The sequence below is a fragment of the Poromitra crassiceps genome (assembly GCF_964638095.1).
Source record: "Poromitra crassiceps genome assembly, chromosome: 17".
NCBI classification, from domain to species: domain Eukaryota; kingdom Metazoa; phylum Chordata; class Actinopteri; order Beryciformes; family Melamphaidae; genus Poromitra; species Poromitra crassiceps.
This window is the reverse complement of record NC_139635.1, coordinates 8620512-8639022: the sequence shown is the minus strand read 5'-3', so window position 1 is coordinate 8639022 and position 18511 is coordinate 8620512. Positions and strand designations below refer to the sequence as shown.

Sequence of the window (18511 nt, the reverse complement as noted above, 5' to 3'; positions counted from 1 at the left end):
TTATAGGAGGGTGGGAGGGGAGGGGGGCGGGGTAGGGAAAGGAGGACCCTCCTCTCTCGGCGTGTCCAGGAGTTATTGTATATTGTTATTGGGGTGGGCACAGAAGACCTCCTGTAACGGTCCTTGCTGCAGGGGAGCTGACGGAGCCTCTGACTGAAACCGCTCCGTTGTCCAGCCAGCAGGTCGTGTAGGGGGTGTGTCGTATCATCCCTGATTTTGAGTATTTTTTGTAGCATCCTTCCCTCCACAACCACCTCCAGGGGCTCCATAGTGGTCCCCAGCACAGAGCCCGCTCTCCTAAAAAGTTTGTTCAGTTTGTTAGAGTCGCCGGCTCTGATGCAGTTGCCCCAGCAGGTGGCTGCAAAGATAATTGCACTTGCTACCAGAGACTGGTAAAAGATATGCAACATCTTGCTGCACACGTTGAAGGATCTGAGCCTCCTCAGGAAATAGAGTCTGCTCTGCCCCTTCTTGTAGACAGCCTCGGTATTGCATCTCCAGTCCAGTTTTTTGTCCAGGTGAACGCCCAGGTATTTGTAGCTGTCCACACTCACCACCTCCTCACCCCCGATGGAAAGAGGACCAGCACGGAGCCGAACCCTATTTCCATCGGGGTGAGGAGGTGAAGAGGTGCTACTAAGAAGTGTTACTGTAGAAATGATTAGGATTAATGTCAGTGACAGCAACCACAGTTACTTATAATAGTACCCGATTGAATTCATGAATGAAATGTGTTTTTATTTAAACAAGTTCTTGTCATTCTACTATGCCTCTTATATTCACTCAGCATGATGATTTTGATGGCATTTTACCTGCCCATCATGTTCTTTTTTGTATTCTTTTCGGGCTTCAATAAGATTATGTAACATTTTGGAATAAAAATACAGAATAGCAGTGCAAAACTGGAGGCCAGAATAGCAAATATCTCCACAGCAACACTGAACTTCCCTGGAGAGCTGACATACGCAGGGATAAAGGTGATCCAGACCGCACAGAATATCAGCATGCTGAAGGTGATAAATTTGCCTTCATTGAAATTATCAGGCAGGTTCCGAGCCAAAAAAGCTAGAAAGAAACATAACATAGCCAGGACTCCTATATACCCCAACACAGCCCAGAAGCCTACAGCTGAGCCTAATGCACATTCTAAGATGATTTTGTCTTTAAAGTGTTTAAAATTCTTGAAAGGGAAAGGAGGAGAGATAGTTAGCCAAAGTATGCAAATCAGGACCTGTATGAGAGTGAAAGCCAGAACACTGAGTCTCTGCTGAGGAGGGCCGAACCATTTCATCATATTACTCCCTGGAAGTGTAGCCCTGAAGGCCAGTAACACCACTATAGTTTTCCCCAGAACACAAGACATGCAGAGGACAAAGGTGATCCCAAATGCTGTGTGTCGCAGCATGCAGGACCACTCAGAGGGCCGGCCGATGAAGGTCAGCGAACACAGAAAACACAGAGCCAGGGAGAAGAGCAGCAGGAAGCTCAGCTCTGAGTTGTTGGCCTTGACTATGGGGCTCTTCCTGTGTCTGAAGAAGATGAAAGCCACCATAGCAGTCATGCAAGTTCCTAACAGGGACGCCGCCGCGAGCAGTGCCCCCATAATCTCTTCATATGATAGAAACTCTGTGTCCTTCTTCTCACAGTCATCTCTTTGCTCGTTTGACCAGAATTCAGGATGACATCGCTCACAGGTGATGGAATCTACAAGTTAAAATCAAAACAGATATTACATTTCTTGAGTACGGGAGGTCTTTCATGCTCACCGCAATAACTCCCATACATGCAGAGAGAGGAGACTCTCTCCTCCCCTCCCCTCCTATAAAGTCACTACTCAACTCACATTGCTTATGCACATTGCACACTGTACACTATTTGTCCACATAACACATGTACTTGTAATGAGAGTAATAATAGTATTATATTATATTATATTATATTATATTATATTATATTATATTATATTATATAATATGATACAAGTGGACAGTTACTAGTAGTTGTGTAAAATATGTATATATTGTTTTGTAAGTAAGTATATACTGTATTATATATTTATAGTATGTATATACTCTATATTGTTTCCAGGCCCGGCGTTTGGGTGGCCGTTTTACGTGCCGTTAAAAGGGCGGCTAGCTAGCAAACGGCTAACGCTTCAAAACTCATGAAAGTGGTCCTCATGTGTGAAGATTATCCCGCTGAACACTGGTTCGCGTTTGATTGAGCTTGCGTTGCCCAGATACCTTATTTGAAGCATCGTGCCAAAAACCTATTCAAAAATCCAATAGGCAGAAACAGTGAAGAACCATGAAGTCCGGGACTTCTGTGTTCCGACTACAAAAATACATCATCCCTGTGGCTCTCTATTTAAACTTGTCTTTTGCCATTACTGTTTGACTCTGATGAAGACGCTGTCGTGTCGAAACGTTGGTCTGCAAATATAATTGAATCCTTTCCTTCCACATTAGGGCTGTCCCAAATGATTATTTTCTTCTCGATTAATCTAACCACTATTTTTTCGATTAGTCGATTCTTTTATTTTTTTAATACTGAACCTCAAATTCAAAAGGATTGCTGCCAGATTAATGTTTAAACTGGAGTAATATGTAGTTAAGATAATCATTGTCAAAAAAAAATTATTTCATTAGTGTGGGGCAAGGAAAGTAATTTAAATTATTTAACTTACATTAATTAAGTAACGTATACTAACAAACACATTCAACGTGTTGATAATCCTAATATGCGTGATCAAAAAGTGTGTTACAACCTGATTAAAACAGGACTGACTTGGTGCTGTCTGCTGCCCATCAACAGGGACGCACGCTCCAGGTATAACATTATCGTTATGTTTATGTCATTTCCAATTTGCGGAGTGGGCCTATAACGTTACAGAGCAGCACAGTTGATTCTCGGTCTAAAATACTCCCAGATGATCGTGGGTGATGTTTTGAAGTTTGTCCTGTCCCTGTCGCCTGGGAGTAGGAATCACAAATCCATGTGATAGATGGAGCCAACTTCTAAAGTTATTAGCTGCTTCCGCTAACCAACAACAACAATTTGACTTCCGGATTTCCCCCCAAATAAAAGCCATTCTACCCAAATCTAACACACACAGAAGCCATTAAAAACTTTTATTTTGAAATCTGATATTGGAACAGAGCTATCTAGTGTATTAATTATCTTTACTTCACCTAATGCCGACGCACTTCCTGCAAGTCGTCAAATTTACATAATCGCTTGACGTCGACGAGTCTGGGGCAGCCCTATTCCACATAAAAATGATATTTTCCACATGCCCACCTGTCTAATTGCCTGCTAGGCAAAATGTCATCACATTCATTGCCATTTCCCCCTGGTGTGGGAAATAGTCTGGAACAATGTTTATAACGGAAAGAATAAACATTGAATATCAATAAATGAGAAAATATTTGAAATAAAAGTGTAATGATTATGTTATCACATTAATAACATTAAGGAAATATATTCAGATGTTGTATTGATGTGATTTCCTTGTAATTTTCAATTAGTATTGTCAATGAGTTTCTTCAGTACAATGCTATTTGGGGGACCTTGGCATGAACGCCTGCATGAAGTAATACTAGAGTACCTGTGGTCTTGCTGATTTCTCCCTCTGCACATGGTATACAGTCATAGCAGCAGACCGGCTTTCCTCTCTGGAGGACCATACGGGTTCCTGGGGGACAGCTCTCACTGCACACTGACACAGGCACCTGCATGAACAAAAAAGCAGTATAAGATAGACTTTGATGCTGTTGTCTTTACAAGTCACCATTTCTGATGAAATCGACCACCATACAATAATCCCACAACGATCATACGGTATTAACCTGTTCTGAGTTCTGTGCCCAAGTTATGGACTTAGTGTGCAGATTTAGCTGTTTTTCTGCAGGTAAAGATCCGTCATAAAGACCAATGGTCACAAACTCCACATTGTCATTTTTGTTCGGCTGCCAGTTTATGATGTCATACTTTGCTGGTGGGTCTCCATTATCATCAAAGTAAACGTCCTCTCCCTCCTTTGTCTTGAACTGAACCTTTTTTATGCGCTGCAAAATCTAAGCAGATAGATATTACTTTACTTATTCCATTAAATGTAAACCACCTCGTATTAGCTCTGGAGAATGATGTACATGCAACAATTTATTAAACAATACCGTTAAAAAGGGTGTTCAAGTGAAGCACATACTGTACTGTATTGTTGAACTACAGTATCATTCAGCCTTCAGTGTTCAACTCACCGTGAACGGATCTGGCTGTACCTTATTGTCACATGTTTTTTTACAGCCAAGAATACTATGTAGTGCGTGAGCCACAGCATACACTGCTTTATAGACATTGTTAAGGATGGGCATGTTTGACATGTCAGTGTAACTGTTTTGCTGTCCAGACAGATCTTCAGACCCTGTACAGTGTCTCTGATTCCCTTCGGAGCCCTTCATCTGCTTGAACCTACAATCAAACATTGTCTCCCAGAATTCTGTGAACAATTCATGACTATATGAATTGAGTGACTTTACATCCAACATGAACTCCTTCATGCCTGTGACATGGGCCTTAGGGACGGAGAGTCCTATAGTCCCATCCAGGATGTGGTGTTTATTCATAGTTACAGTGTAGGAATCAATGATCCAGCCCTCACTGCCTACCCACTGGTGCCCAGTCAGGTTGTGGGAGGCCATCTCATGTATTAGCATTTCAAAATCTTGGGCGGTAAGGAAGGCGACAATTACCTTTGAAGTGGAAACTTTGATCATGTCAATTATTGCCTGTATTTTTTCTGGTGGATCTGTTCTAAATACGGACACAGAGTACTCTAGACAGATGCCCAGCTGCTGGGCCGTCTCTGTGAATATGGCCATGCCGTCATTGCCATAAGCATCATTGCTCCTAATTGCCCCGACCCAAGTCCAGCCAAAGTGCTTGACCAACTGGGCCAGACCTCTGGCCTGGTAGAAGTCACTGGGTATTGTTCTGAGGAACGATGGGTACCGGACTTTGTCACTGAGACAAGCACAGGTGGCCCAGTGGCTGATCTAGGGAGTAGAAAGGAATGATATGCCCAAGATGAGGATGCAATTTCTAAAACAATGTACACAGGAAAACATAGAGCACATTAGCAGTAATTCTGTTAAAACTGCCTTTACTGTGAGCAGTAAAACAAAAACTACCCACCACTGGGATATGAAAAGGTCCAATGACAGTGGATATAGCCATGGAAGGAGAGGAGTAGCTGTCTCCCATAATGGCCAGCACTTGGGCTGGTCTGGTGCAGGGTGCATTGGAGGCTGTAGATATATCCTCATTCCTATTAGCCAATGCCAGTGCCACCCTTATTCCCCTTGCAATGGAGCCACATGAATCATATATCTTGTAGCCCAGAAAGATGCCAGGCAGCAAGTCTGTGCTGTTGTTAATCTCCTCAATGGCAAAGAGCATAGCCTGAGCAAACTGGAACTCTCTGAAAGTCAAACTTGACCCAGACAGTTATACATAGTTGCTGTTATAGCCAGTATGTCCTTGAAATGAAACAAAATTAAAAGTGAAACTACATGAGCAAACATTTCTAATTATTTTGTATATCTACCCAGCTCTTCTAATCTTCTATCTTACTGTCAAACAGCTGGCTACAGTGTGATTTACCTTGTGCACTGCAGTGGTGGTGGTCTGTGCATGTAGGAGTCTTGTCTGCCTTTCCAGCTGCTGTGGAAAGTGAAGATTCCACCCAAAATAATGTCCCCATTCTTAGACAGCTGGGGGATCTCTGGCTCCCCTATCTGCCGACACACCAGCTCCTCAGCCCCAGAGAGAGATGCCACCAGCAGCAGCTGCAGAAGGACCCAACCCTGCTGTGGCCACCTTTGGGTGGACATCATACTAAAGACCGTTACACACCAAGCGCGATGCAAATATACAGCACGAAATTGCAAAGCAAATTTTGACCCACCTGTCAATCACAGCAACAGATGTGTGTAAACGTTGGAAGTGAATTTATGAAAAATCAACCCTGGTCTGAAAAAACATCTGCTGCAATATCACTCAGCAAAGCTTCACTGTTGGTATGCATGGTTGCATTGCCTGATATAAGTTAGAAAAATATGACTGACATGCGAATTAATCGCACGAGAAAAAACGCTTGTGTATGGACCTTAAGAGACAAACTGCAGGGCAGCAGCAGGTGCACCCTAACAGGGGCATGGCAGAGCTTGCATCTGTATTTATAGATAATAAAGCATGACAAGTAGTTATAGAACAGTGATGTTCCATGACTCCACAGGGAGCACAGGACAGAGGAGGGAGGTGCCAAACTGGAAAGTTCTTAATTAGTTTTTGCTGTATGAGTAGTAGCCTATTCAGTCACATAAAATTGTGGTGATTTTGCATTCAATATTTGAACGTCTGATTTGCACTAATTTGAGAAATAATGGGGGGTGAAGGAGCAGTAAAGCCTAGAAAATTATCGATCTGCCTGTCTGTCCTTCGCGTATCTCGAGAACCGTTCGTCGGATTGACTTCAAACTTGGGGAGTGCGCTGGTGGAACCTGACGGTTTGCAATGCTGCTTTTCGTGCAATTTGAACACACACATAGTCATGGCACCACCCATTGGCAACACAAAAAGCGGTTTATCTCTAGAACCATACGTCCAATCGACTTCAGACTTGGGGGGTGCGCTGCTGGTGACCTGACAGTGGCAAAATTCGTACAATTCTGCATAGCAACACCTACTGGCAACACAAAAAGTGGTTTCTCTCGAGAACCGTTCATGACTTCAAACTTGGGGAGTGCGCTGCTGGGAAACCAACAGATTGCAGTGCTGAATTTCGGACACGCACATTCTCATAGCGCCACTTAGTGGCAACACACAATCTGGGTTATCTCAAGAACTTTTCATCTGATCAACTTAAAACTTGACGGGTGTGCTGCTCGCGACCCGACAGACTGCAGTGTGAATTTCTGGCAATTCAGGAAAGTGCCACCTCATGGCAACACAAAAATACTGTTTATTTCGAGAACCATTCATCTGATCAACTTCAAACTTGGTGCTGGCAACCCCAACAGAGTGTGGTGCCGAATTCCGTGCAATCAGAATCAGAAAGACAATTTGGCATAGTGCCACCTACTGGCAACACAAAAAGCGCTTTATCTCAAGAACCATTCGTCCAACTTCAAACTTGGGGAGTATGCTGCTGGGTACCCGAGTGAGTGTGGTGTTGAATTACGCGCAGTTTGGCATAGCGTCACCTACTGGCAACACAAAGTGGTTAATCTCGAGAACCGTTCATAGAATCGACTTCAAACTTGGGGAGCATGCTGCTGGAAATGCGACTGAGTGCGGTGCCAGATTTTGTGCATTGCAGCATAGCACCACCTACTGGCAACAAAAAGTGGTTTATCTTGAGAAGCTTTCATCGAATCAACTTCAAAATTTGGAGTGTGCTGCTGGGAACCCGATGGATTGCAGTGCAGAATTTTGTGCAATTTCGACACACGCATAGTCATAGCACCACCTACTGCCAACAAAAAATGGTTTATAAGTAGAAACAAAGATGGTTGACGTAATAGTAAATTCAACTTGGTGAAGAGTCAGAACCAAAAAACTACTGTTTGCAGAATTTTTAAAAAGCCTTTAATTAAGTGGCTTCACGCCTACGCGTTTCGACACATAGGGCCGGGGACACCTCGGCATTCCGAAATGTCGGCACTCCGAAATACCGGCATTCCGACAAAATTGAGATCTGTCTCGCCATTGCGAAAGAACCCTCCCCCAGACCCTAACCCTAAACCTACATACAATTACATAGACATTACATACAAATCAGGACCTGAATGAGAGTTAAAGCCAGAACACTGAGTCTCTGCTGAGCAGGGCCAAATCATTTCATGATATTACTCCCTGGAAGTGTAGCCCTGAAGGCCAGTAACACCACTATAGTTTTCCCCAGAACACAAGACATGCAGAGGACAAAGGTGATCCCAAATGCTGTGTGTCGCAGCATGCAGGACCACTCAGACGGCCGGCCCATGAAGGTCAGAGAACACAGGAGCCAGGGACAAGAGCAACAGGAAACTCAGCTCAGAGTTGTTGGCCTTGACTATGGGGGTGTTCCTGTATCTGAAGAAAATGAAAGCCACCATAGCAGTCATCCAAGTTCCTAACAGGGACGCCGCCGCGAGCAGTGCCCCCATAATCTCTTCATATGATAGAAACTCTGTGTCCTTCTTTTCACAGTCATCTCTTTTCTCGTTTGACCAGAATTCAGGATGGCATCGCACACAGGTGATGGAATCTACAAGTTAAAATCAAAACAGATATTAGATTTCCTGAGTAGCACCCTTATTTTCCCACAGCGGTGGCAGCAGGCCAGGCCTGGATCAGAAGATGGCAAAATTCAGGACACTCACTCGCTCACTCACTCACTCATAAACATTTTGTGGAGACGAGGTAGGGAATAGGGGCCGTATGGAGGCATAGGCATAGGTCGTCGAGACGGGGTTCGACGGGTAGGTAAGTTGGAGTGGCTAATGGAATGTGGGTGGTAGGAGGGGGGCTAGAAAGGTCGTGTAGAGTGAGGATTCGGCGGTGGGTAGGAATAGTGGCTATGGGGATGTGTGTGGTGGGAGGGTTTGGAGAGAGGTCAAGCAAGGCGCGGGGCTGTGGAAAAGGGGCTGTAGCTAGGGATAGGAAGGTCGTAAAGAGCTGGGGATCAAGGGACGCGTAAGGCTTAGGCTTAGAGTAGAGGTAGGGGTATAGGACCATTTGAAAACAAGCCGTGATGTTGAGGTACCCCCAAATATTGCTTAAAGGGGCCATAAGGGTGAGCTTCAAGGTATGTCACTCGTTAGGGTCGCAGGTTCACGCCCCTGTGTTACCTCCGGCTTGGTTGGGCATCCATACAGGCCCGATTGTCTGTGTCTGCGGGTGGGAAGCCGCAATGAGGGTATGTGTCCTGGTCGCTGCACTAGCGCCTCTGCTCCTCTGGTCGGTCAATTCGGGGCGGAAGGGAACTGATGGGAATAGCATGATCCTCCCACATGCTACGTCCTGCCGGTGAAAAGGTGAAAAGAAGTGGCTGGCAACTGCACATGTATCGGAGGAAGCGTGTGTGCCTACGGCGCTCTCCAGATCAGCAGAGGGGGTGGGACAGTGACCGCGGGGCAGCACAATTGGGGAGATATGGGGGAAAGTAAAAGTATTTGCACTGTTAATTTCTTCTAGCAGATAGATAAATTCAGTGATGATGTCATCAGTGATGTCATCAGTGATGATGTCATGTTCCAGACCAGGGGGGGCCTAACTCACAGGGGGGTCCCCACGGGTCCGCTAGTGTATATAAAGAAGCCATGACCATGCGATGACAGCTACATTGCACATTATTTTGTGAATACTGATTCCATTATTTTGTGCAAATCTCTTCCCTGGGGGCAGGGGACGGCCGCAACTAAATTGGTTCAACCCCTGGTTACCCCTTTGGCTCCGGCTGTGATGAGTTGTAACTATAAACGAAGGCTTTGGCGGTTTTCAACCCGCGTTGTGTTATTATAATCTCAGTCATATTATGCAGATGGACAGTGTTTAACTTCTGTATATGTTTTCTCCATTGAGAAATCCACGTGTCTGGCTGCAGAAACTCTGCCCTTGCCAGCTGGTATGGCTCATTGTTCATTAAGGCTCTCGATGGTTGTGCGCATGAATCTAAAATCAAAAGAAACAATCTGTAGTTGTAACAGCTGCCCTTGAGGAGCAGTGGGAGCATTTGAGAGCGTTTGAGCATTTGAGAGCAAACATGCAGGGAGCGAGGGATTTCCCTTCACTTGCTCGCATTTCTCCTTCTCTCCCTCTCTTGCTACCTGTCCTAATCTGGAGCCAATCTTGCACTTGTCTCTTCGAAACTACAAATATGGAATTATTAAGCTGGTCTCTCAACGCAATCGACAAAATCTTCCATGAGGAATGCGGGGTCCGGGGAACCCCCCCCCCCCCCCTCTGCCCAGACGGGACCTTCGCCGCGGGCTACGGGAAGACAGCAGCCATTGACCCTAGGCTGCACGTCATGATAAACGAGATGGGCGGGGCAGTGAGTACTCGGACTGTTGCAATTTCTGATCTGAATCGCAAAAATAGATTACTTCCTGGAGAAAATCACTGCTCTGCGAGCCGAAGTGTTTAAATTGAGGACCACAGACAGACTTGAGAGAGGAATGCAGTTGAATGCTGCTCCTCCCGCGGAAACCCAAACATCTTGATCTAATCTGGCCTCCCCCCACCTGCTATCGGCCATCAAGGCCACTAGCAGCAAACTTTCTCCTGAAGTCTCGACTGCAACAAGCGCTCTCAACACCCACCCTGCCCCCCCTCCCTCGTATGGACATCTGTTGTTTGACTCTTGGACTGGGAAAGAACGAGGCTATCTCCACAGCAACCGCTGTGTTATCAGCCGAGGGAAGCTGACTTACATACACACACACACATGGACCCTCCAAAGACTCATAAGCACACATACATGGACACGCACGCACTTGGACTCTACATAATCACGCACCCCTCCACCCTCGCCAACTCCCACCCCCATCCCGCCCACCTGCCTTCACCCCCCCCCCCTTCCCCTCTCTCGCAACCCCCCCCCCCCCCCCCCCCCCACCTTTTCTTTTTCCCTCCCATGACCAAATTGGCCCTGTTCCGGTTGAGTGAACGCTGCCGCTGCTCTCTGGTTGCTATGGCACCCTTTTTGCGTTGTGGTGTGTTGATTGTCTTGCTGGTAATTCCTGTACATATAACAACAAATGTATATGTATCCTATAATATTGAAGTGTGCCTTTATTACTTTTCAAACTAGTAATAATGTTACTAATCTTAATCTGAGTGTTTGTGGTGATACCCATCCGTGTTTTATGTCTGTCTCTTTTATGCTTATGTTTTTATGTTCAGAGGACCGCAATGGAAATAAGCCTTAGGGCTTTATTGTGTTTTTATCCTCGGTGATTGTATGTGTGCTGTTTTTGTATTTGTGCCCTGTTTTGTTGACATCACCAAATAAAGTAAATCAATCAATCAATCAGCAGAACAGCTGTTCACTTCCGTGTCCAGAATGATATGCGTTTAGCGTCATTCTGGACATTCTAACACACAAGTGCCCTGGAATAAACTGTAGAGCTATCAGTACACGAAAACATGCAGACAAGGTAAAGGCTGCCCATCTATTCTATATATATTATTATTATTACCAACATTAAAATGACATAAAGCAGGTTGAAAATCAATAAAGCCTTCCTTTAAGCTACTGTAGTTTGTTAACAACCTATGTATGATCGTGTCACAATTTTTATGTTTGCACTTTGTTTAGATTATGTTTTTTATTAGAAAAGCCTACCCAGGGACAGGGATTGCAAATTAGCCTTGGCTAGATATCCTATATGCATCGCATATGTTTCATGTTCTTGTAACTTGTTACAATGATTCATGCATTGTCCCTGACAAATAAACGAATAAATAAATGTAAATTAACATTGACACTTTAACATATTGCTCAAAAAGTACGCACGTCTGAAATTGGGCTCCCCAAAGTCGATTGGATGGACAGTTCTTGAGATAAACTGCTTTTTGTGTTGCCAGTAGGTGGTGCTATGACTATGCACGTGTCCGAAATTGGGGACGACACTCTGTCAGCACACATAATGTTTTAAGTCGACCAGATGAACAGTTCTACTCGAGATTCACCACTTTTTGTGTTGCCAGTGGGTGGCGCTGTCCGAATTTAACAAAAGTCGGCACTCCACTGTCATGTCCTCCTAAGCACGCTACCCAAGCAAGCTAGCGTTGTTGTTGTTGTTTCACAGCAGTGGGAGCATTTGAGAGCAAACATGCAGGGAGCGAGGGATTTCCCTTCACTCTGCCTGAAATGTCAGAGCTTGCAGGGAGCGGCTCTGACTGAAATGTTCAGCATCATTAGCAGAGCTTATACTCGCAGCCTGCTTCCAGTGAGTCAGACTATCTACAACTAATGTACATGTTGTTTACAGTATAATCACATGCTACTCAAACATTTTCTATAAATCAGAACAAGATTTCGCAGTACTCCCAAATTTGATATTCAAATGCACTGATGATGAACAAAATTTTTACTATGAATTGTACTGTATATAAACATATACTGGTATTATATTTGAATATTTATTTGATTGCTGATATTGAATTTACAGCCATTATACTCTGATCCCTTAAATACTACTAGAGTACCTGTGGTATTGCTGATTTCTCCTTCTGCACATGGTATACAGTCATAGCAGCAGACCGGCATTCCTTTCTGCAGGACCTTACGGGTTCCTGGGGGACAGCTCTCACTGCACACTGACACAGGCACCTGCATGAACAAAAATAAGAGACACTTTGATATGTTGTTGTCCTACAAGTGAGAAAAAGTAGAGACACGCACATCCAAAACCTGAATAGGGCAGGTGCAGAGCTCAAGGTAGAGACTGATGAGAGAAAAAGGAAAGCTCGCACACTGCAATGGCTCCAAGTTGAGTGTATTTATTTTTACACCGTTAAAAAAGGTAATGTTTCGGGCAGCACCCTGAGGAAGGGCAGGGTGCTGCCCGAAACGTTACCTTTTTTAACGGTGTAAAATAAATACACTCAACTTGGAGCCATTGCAGTGTGCGAGCTTTCCGTTGTCCTACAAGTCACCATTTGGAATTCTGATTCAATCGAGATTACGATACAATATTCCCGCAAGTTAACAATACATGAATGATCATACGGTATGAACCTGTTCTGAGTTCTGGGCCCAAATTAAAGACTTGGTGTGCAGATTCAGCTGTTTTTCTGCAGGTAAAGATGCATCATAAAGACCAATGGTGACAAACTCCACACTGCCATTTTCATTCGGCTGCCAGTTTATGATATCATACTTTGCTGCTGGGTCTCCATTCTCATCAAAGTAAACGTCCTCCCCCTCCTTTGTCTTGAACTGAACCTTTTTTATGTGCTGCAAAATATAAGCAGATAGATATATTACTTTACTTATTCCATTAACACATTGAGTGCCAGCGACGCCATATGGCGTCATTAGAAATTTACCGTAGGCTGCCAGCGACGCCAAATGGCGTCAGTAACTCCAAATTGTTTTTTTGACGGGGGGGGGGGGGGGGGTGTCGATCTAAGCTTCTTACATCGCCTCTTACAATATTGTAGCTATTGGAGGTCTATAACCTATTTTACAAACCCATTAGGTGGCGACAGCACTCTCCTGATAAGAGAAAGTGGAGCCAAACACACAGAAGAAGTCGCTGGGGAAAAAGGAAATCGCATCGCATCCGTCCGTATGCATCGACATGCATGAAGCCAAACGCCAGCTGTGCCCGCAGCAGCTGCATCCGCTGTCACAACTGAGCACCTGCGTGTCCGCTGCGACAGCACATCCGCATAATCAGCCTTATTATTCTCAACTGGAAGCATGGGAGCCCGTGACAAACACACGCGGAACCAAAAAGCTGGATGTCGCGCACCGTTCACTGTGTGTGCACAGCAAACTCAGCAGAGAGCCACCAGACACATAAGACACACCCAGGAGGAGGCGTGTGCAGTTGAGGGGGGGGGGGGGGGGGCACGCAGAGCACGCAGAGCAGCATACACTTCACCCAGACAGACCCAGACATCAGAAAATTAGCTTCAGAGTCAGTGATGTGCTTGAAATGTTTAATTTCACAAAAGGCTCATTATCTCAGCTCGTAGAAAAAAAGGGCTGTTTTTGGTTCAATCAAGCTATCTTCTCCGGCTCATAACTAAAGAACGGAAGATGGGATCAATAAACTTTTTTTTGCAGGTGATAGAAGAGAGTCTCATCGTTATTTGTGCGTGTTCAGTGTTTACATAGTAATTATTAAAGAAATTATATGACTGTTTTAAAATGCATTGCAGCCTATGTGGCACAGCAAGCAACCTTTTGCCCAAGGGCCGTGGCACTCAAAGTGTTAAATGTAAACCACCTCGTATTAGCTCTGCAGAATGATGGACATGCAACAAATTATTAAACGATGCAGTAAGCACATAATGAAGAACTATCATTCAGTCTTCAGTGTTCAACTCACCGTGAATGGATCTGGCTGAACCTTATTGCCACATATTTCTTTACAGCCAAGAACATTATGTAGTGCGTGAGCCACAGCATACACTCCTTTATAGATATTGTTAAAGATGGCCATGAGTGACATATCAGTGAAACTGTTTTGCTGCCCAGACAGATCTTCAGAGCCTGTACAGTATCGCTGATTCCCTTCTGAGCCCTTCATCTGCTTGAACCTACAATCAAACATTGTCTCCCAGAATTCTGTGAACAATTCATTACTTGAGGAATTGAGTGACTTTATATCCAAAATGAACTCTCTCATGCCTGTGACATGGGCCTTGGGGATGGACAGCCCTATCGCACCATCCAGGATGTGGTGTCCATTCATAGTTGCAGTGTAGGAATCAGCGATCCAGCCCTCAGTGCCTACCCACTGGTACCCAGTCAGGTTGTGGGGGGCCATTCCATGTATTAGTATTCCCGCTGAGGAAAGTGACAATCACCTGCGAAGTGGAAGCTTTGATAATGTCAATTATTGCCTGTATTTTTTCTGGTGGATCTGTTCTAAAGAAGGATACAGAGTACTCTAGACAGATGCCCAGCTGTTGGGCCGTCTCTGTTAATATGGCCATGCCTTTATTGCCATAATCATTATTGCTCCTAATTGCCCCGACCCAAGTCCAGCCAAAGTGCTTGACCAACTGGGCCAGAGCTCTGCTCTGGTAGAAGTCACTGGGTATTGTTCTGAGGAAGGATGGGTACCGGACTTTGTCACTGAGACAAGCACAGGTGGCAAGGTGGCTGACCTAGGGAGTAGAGACAAGAGGAATATTATTCCCAAGATGATGATGCAAAGAGTACACAGGAAAACATAGAGCACTTTACCAGTAATTATCTTAAAACTGCCTTTACTGTGAGCAGTCAGACAAATTGCAGTATCATAATTACTGTATTGTTGAGAAAATAAAACAAAATGAATAGATCAAACTGTGGCCAAGCACTATTACAGTACATGATTATACATGTGTATAAAAAGGAGGGGGAGAGGGGGAAAAAACTACCTACCAATGGGATACGAAAAGGTCCAATGACAGTAGATACAGCCATGGCAGGAGAGGAGGAGCTCTCTCCTACAATGGCCTGCACTTGGGCCGGTCTGGTGCAGGGGGCCTTGGAGGCTGTGGATATATCCTCATTACCATTAGCCAAGGCCAGTGCCACACTTACGCCCCTTGCAATGGAGCGACATTCATCATAGATCTTGTAACCCAGAAAGATGCCAGGCAGCAGGTCTGTGCTGTTGTTAATCTCCTCAATGGCAAAGAGCATAGCCTGAGCAAACTGAAAAGCTCTGAAATTCAAACTGGACCCAGACAGTTACAAATAGTTGGTGTTATACCCAGTATGTCCTTGAAATTAAATGAAATGAAATTAAAAGTGAAAATATGGGCAAACATTTCTTATTTCACAACTCAGTGTAATAACCTTTTTTCAATCTATTTTGTATATCTACCCAACTCTTCTGATCTTCTACTTTATCTCAAACACCTTGCTACAGTGTGCTTTACCTTGTGCACTGTAGTGCTGGTGGTCTGTACATGAAGGTGTCCTGTCTGCCTTTCCAGGTGCTGTGGAGAGAAAAGATTCCACCCAAAATAATGTCACCATTCTTAGACAGCTGGGGGACCTCCGGCTCCGCTATCTGCCGACACACTGGCTCCTCAGCCCCAAAGAGAGATGCCACCAGCAGCAGCTGCAGAAGGGCCCAACCCTGCTCTAGGTGGGTGGACATTAAGAGACAAACTGCAGGGCAGCAGCAGATGCACCCTAACAGGACCAGGGCAGAGCTTGCATCAGTATTTATATATTGAAGCATGACAAATAATAATGGAACAGCGATGCTTCATGGTCTTGCTGAGTAAGCTAGAGTAATGCTGCCTTTCGGGGAAATGGTTTTTGAACTTGTGTTGGTTTGTATCTCTTGTTCTTTTTATTCTTGATTGTTCTATATTGTTTATATGTTGTTTTATGTTACTGTATGTCCTGTTTTTATAAGACCGGGGCGGCTGTAGCTCAGGAGGTAGAGCGGGTTGTCCTCTAAACGCTTTGGATAAAAGAGGTCGGTGGTTGGATTCCCGTCTCCTCCAGTCTGCATGTCGAAGTGTCCTTGGGCAAGATACTGAACCCCAAATTGCTCCTGATGGTGTGACAGCACCCTGCGTGGTAGCCTGCCGCCATCAGTGTATGTATGGGTGAATATACCTACTGATTGTAAAGCGATTTGTATAAAAGCGCTATATAAATGCAGGCCATTTACCATTTACCATGTTGGAAATAAGTGTTCACACTTACATGTCATCTCTTGGATGTTGTCTTCTATATCAATCAATCAATCAATCAATCAATCAATCCAGTGTTGGCTGTATGAGTAATAGCGTATTCAGTCACATACAATTGTGGTGTTTTTGCATTCGATATTTGAACGTCTGATTTGAATTTGAAAAAATAATGGGGGATGAAGGATCGGTAAGGCCTACAAAATTATATTTTAAATGGGTTAACTGAAATGCCCCACAACTGTATTCCATAACATTCAGTGTTGCAAAATATATTTTACCTGTACTGTAGATATAGGGCCCTATCTTTCCCCTGGCCTTAGGAGCTAAACTGGCGCTAAACGCAAAAAAACACGCTTTGCGGCTGACTCATATAGCATCGATAGCATCATGTTTTTAGGCCCCGAAATGCGCTTTACGCCGAAGAGCAGTGCCAGAATAGGCCAGAATGGGCGTTTCGGCCTTAAATACCGGCCTAACGCTATCTTCCCCCCTATCGTTAATTTAGCGCTTAGCGCTTTTCAAAGCCAGGCCTTATTCAGTGCACCGGGGATATAGTTAACTGTTGAAAATTCGATGTCTGGTTTTATCACGAGTAGCATACAGCTGAAGTCTCTCTCGCCATGAAGCAGACAGTGACGGAAGCATGTTTCTTTATGTGCACCAAGGGGAAGATGACGGACTAAATTGGTTGGTACTGCGTGCGTAATTACGCAGCGGATATACAGGAAAGATGCAGATTCAGCGCGCCGGCCCCGGGGATGCACTCACTCTCTCTCCCCCCTCTCTCACTCTCACTCCCTCTCTCCCTCTCTCTCGCGTGTCAATTTCTGCCCCTATAGCGCACTGCAAGCATCAGATCTGAAATGTAGGCTACAGCACAGAATAACAGAACCATCACTATTTGGGGGAAAAGGCCACTAATTTATAGCCTATGTAGACACTACGCAGGCACAAAGACCAATGGGAAAAAAGTTGTTATATGGTAGTTTTGAGCCCCTGTCATTCAGAGGCTGTTGCATCATCCTACCTGTGCAGTGGGGGAGAAGAAAAGGTAGCGAGAGAAAACGATATCATTCTGCCCAAACTTTCACCAATTTAATCTCATCATGAAATCAAGGGATAGGCTATATTTTTCTAGCCGATGCGTTTAGAACATTCTTTTCACTTTGATCTGCTGTAGCGTATTTACATGCTTGCTGTATTTAAACTGCAGTGAGTTTTGTTTGAGGAGCATAATAATATGGAATAATATATATGGAGACAGACGGGGGATGAAAGACCGAGGGGGGGAGCTCAGAGCGCTTTGGCTGGCTTTTCTGACCGGACTGGATCGCTCCGTGGAATTGGAGCTTAAAAAGGAAGATTGTGATTCATTTACAGCAGTTCTCCAATGAGCATGTTGTGAATAATTCTATGCCTAAAAGGCGTGGTTAAGTGGTTAACAGATGGGTTTAGCCACCCGATGGGTGGTTTAGCACCGAGGGGAAAATATGGATTGCGCTTGACCACGCCCACAATTTGCGCTGCGCCCGGCCTTAAACGCTATTTTAAGGCCAGGGGGGAAGATAAGGCCCTATACAGGTAGGTGTTCCTGATTCGGGCATTAAAATAAGTCCTACCTATACCTTATAATTTATTTATACCTGATTGTATTTGGTGATGCATTGACACATTACTGTTAATATATTAACAGTGTTTGTAGTCGTGTTTTCATTAACTCATTGAGTGCCAGCCACTTTTGGAGAACGGACGCTCCCAGTGCCAGAGTTTTCAGTGATGACTCGAGGCCCACAGAATATTGTGTGATATTACTATTTAAACACTGAACACGCAAAAAGAACAAGGAGACTCTATTGTATCATCAGCAAAAAAAAGTTTATTGATACCATTTTCCGTTCTTTAGTTATGAGCCGGAGAAGATAGGTTGTTTTCAGCGTTTTCAGGCATTTCAAATTATAAGCTGAGATATTCAGCCTTTTGTGAAATGCAGCATTTCAAGCACATTCACTGACTCTAGCTAATATTTTCTGATGTAGTGACCTGGTGTAGTTCTGTGGTGCATGCGTGCCCCACCCCCCTCTCCCCC

At 44.6% G+C, this 18511-nt stretch overlaps 1 protein-coding gene across 1 annotated transcript; it reads right to left on the bottom strand.

Moving 5' to 3' along the window:
• Window positions 1-808: 808 nt before the first annotated feature.
• LOC310792183 (vomeronasal type-2 receptor 1-like) lies at window positions 809-15878 on the bottom strand (the record flags this gene model as incomplete). Its single annotated transcript, XM_083653912.1, has 12 exons — window positions 809-1704; window positions 3608-3731; window positions 3849-4076; window positions 4260-4470; window positions 4834-5054; window positions 5194-5284; window positions 5662-5877; window positions 8041-8308; window positions 12256-12379; window positions 14665-14892; window positions 15152-15449; window positions 15655-15878. The coding sequence occupies 12 exons, from the start codon at window positions 15876-15878 to the stop codon at window positions 809-811; spliced, it is 3129 nt and encodes a 1042-aa protein (XP_083510038.1).
• Window positions 15879-18511: the final 2633 nt, after the last annotated feature.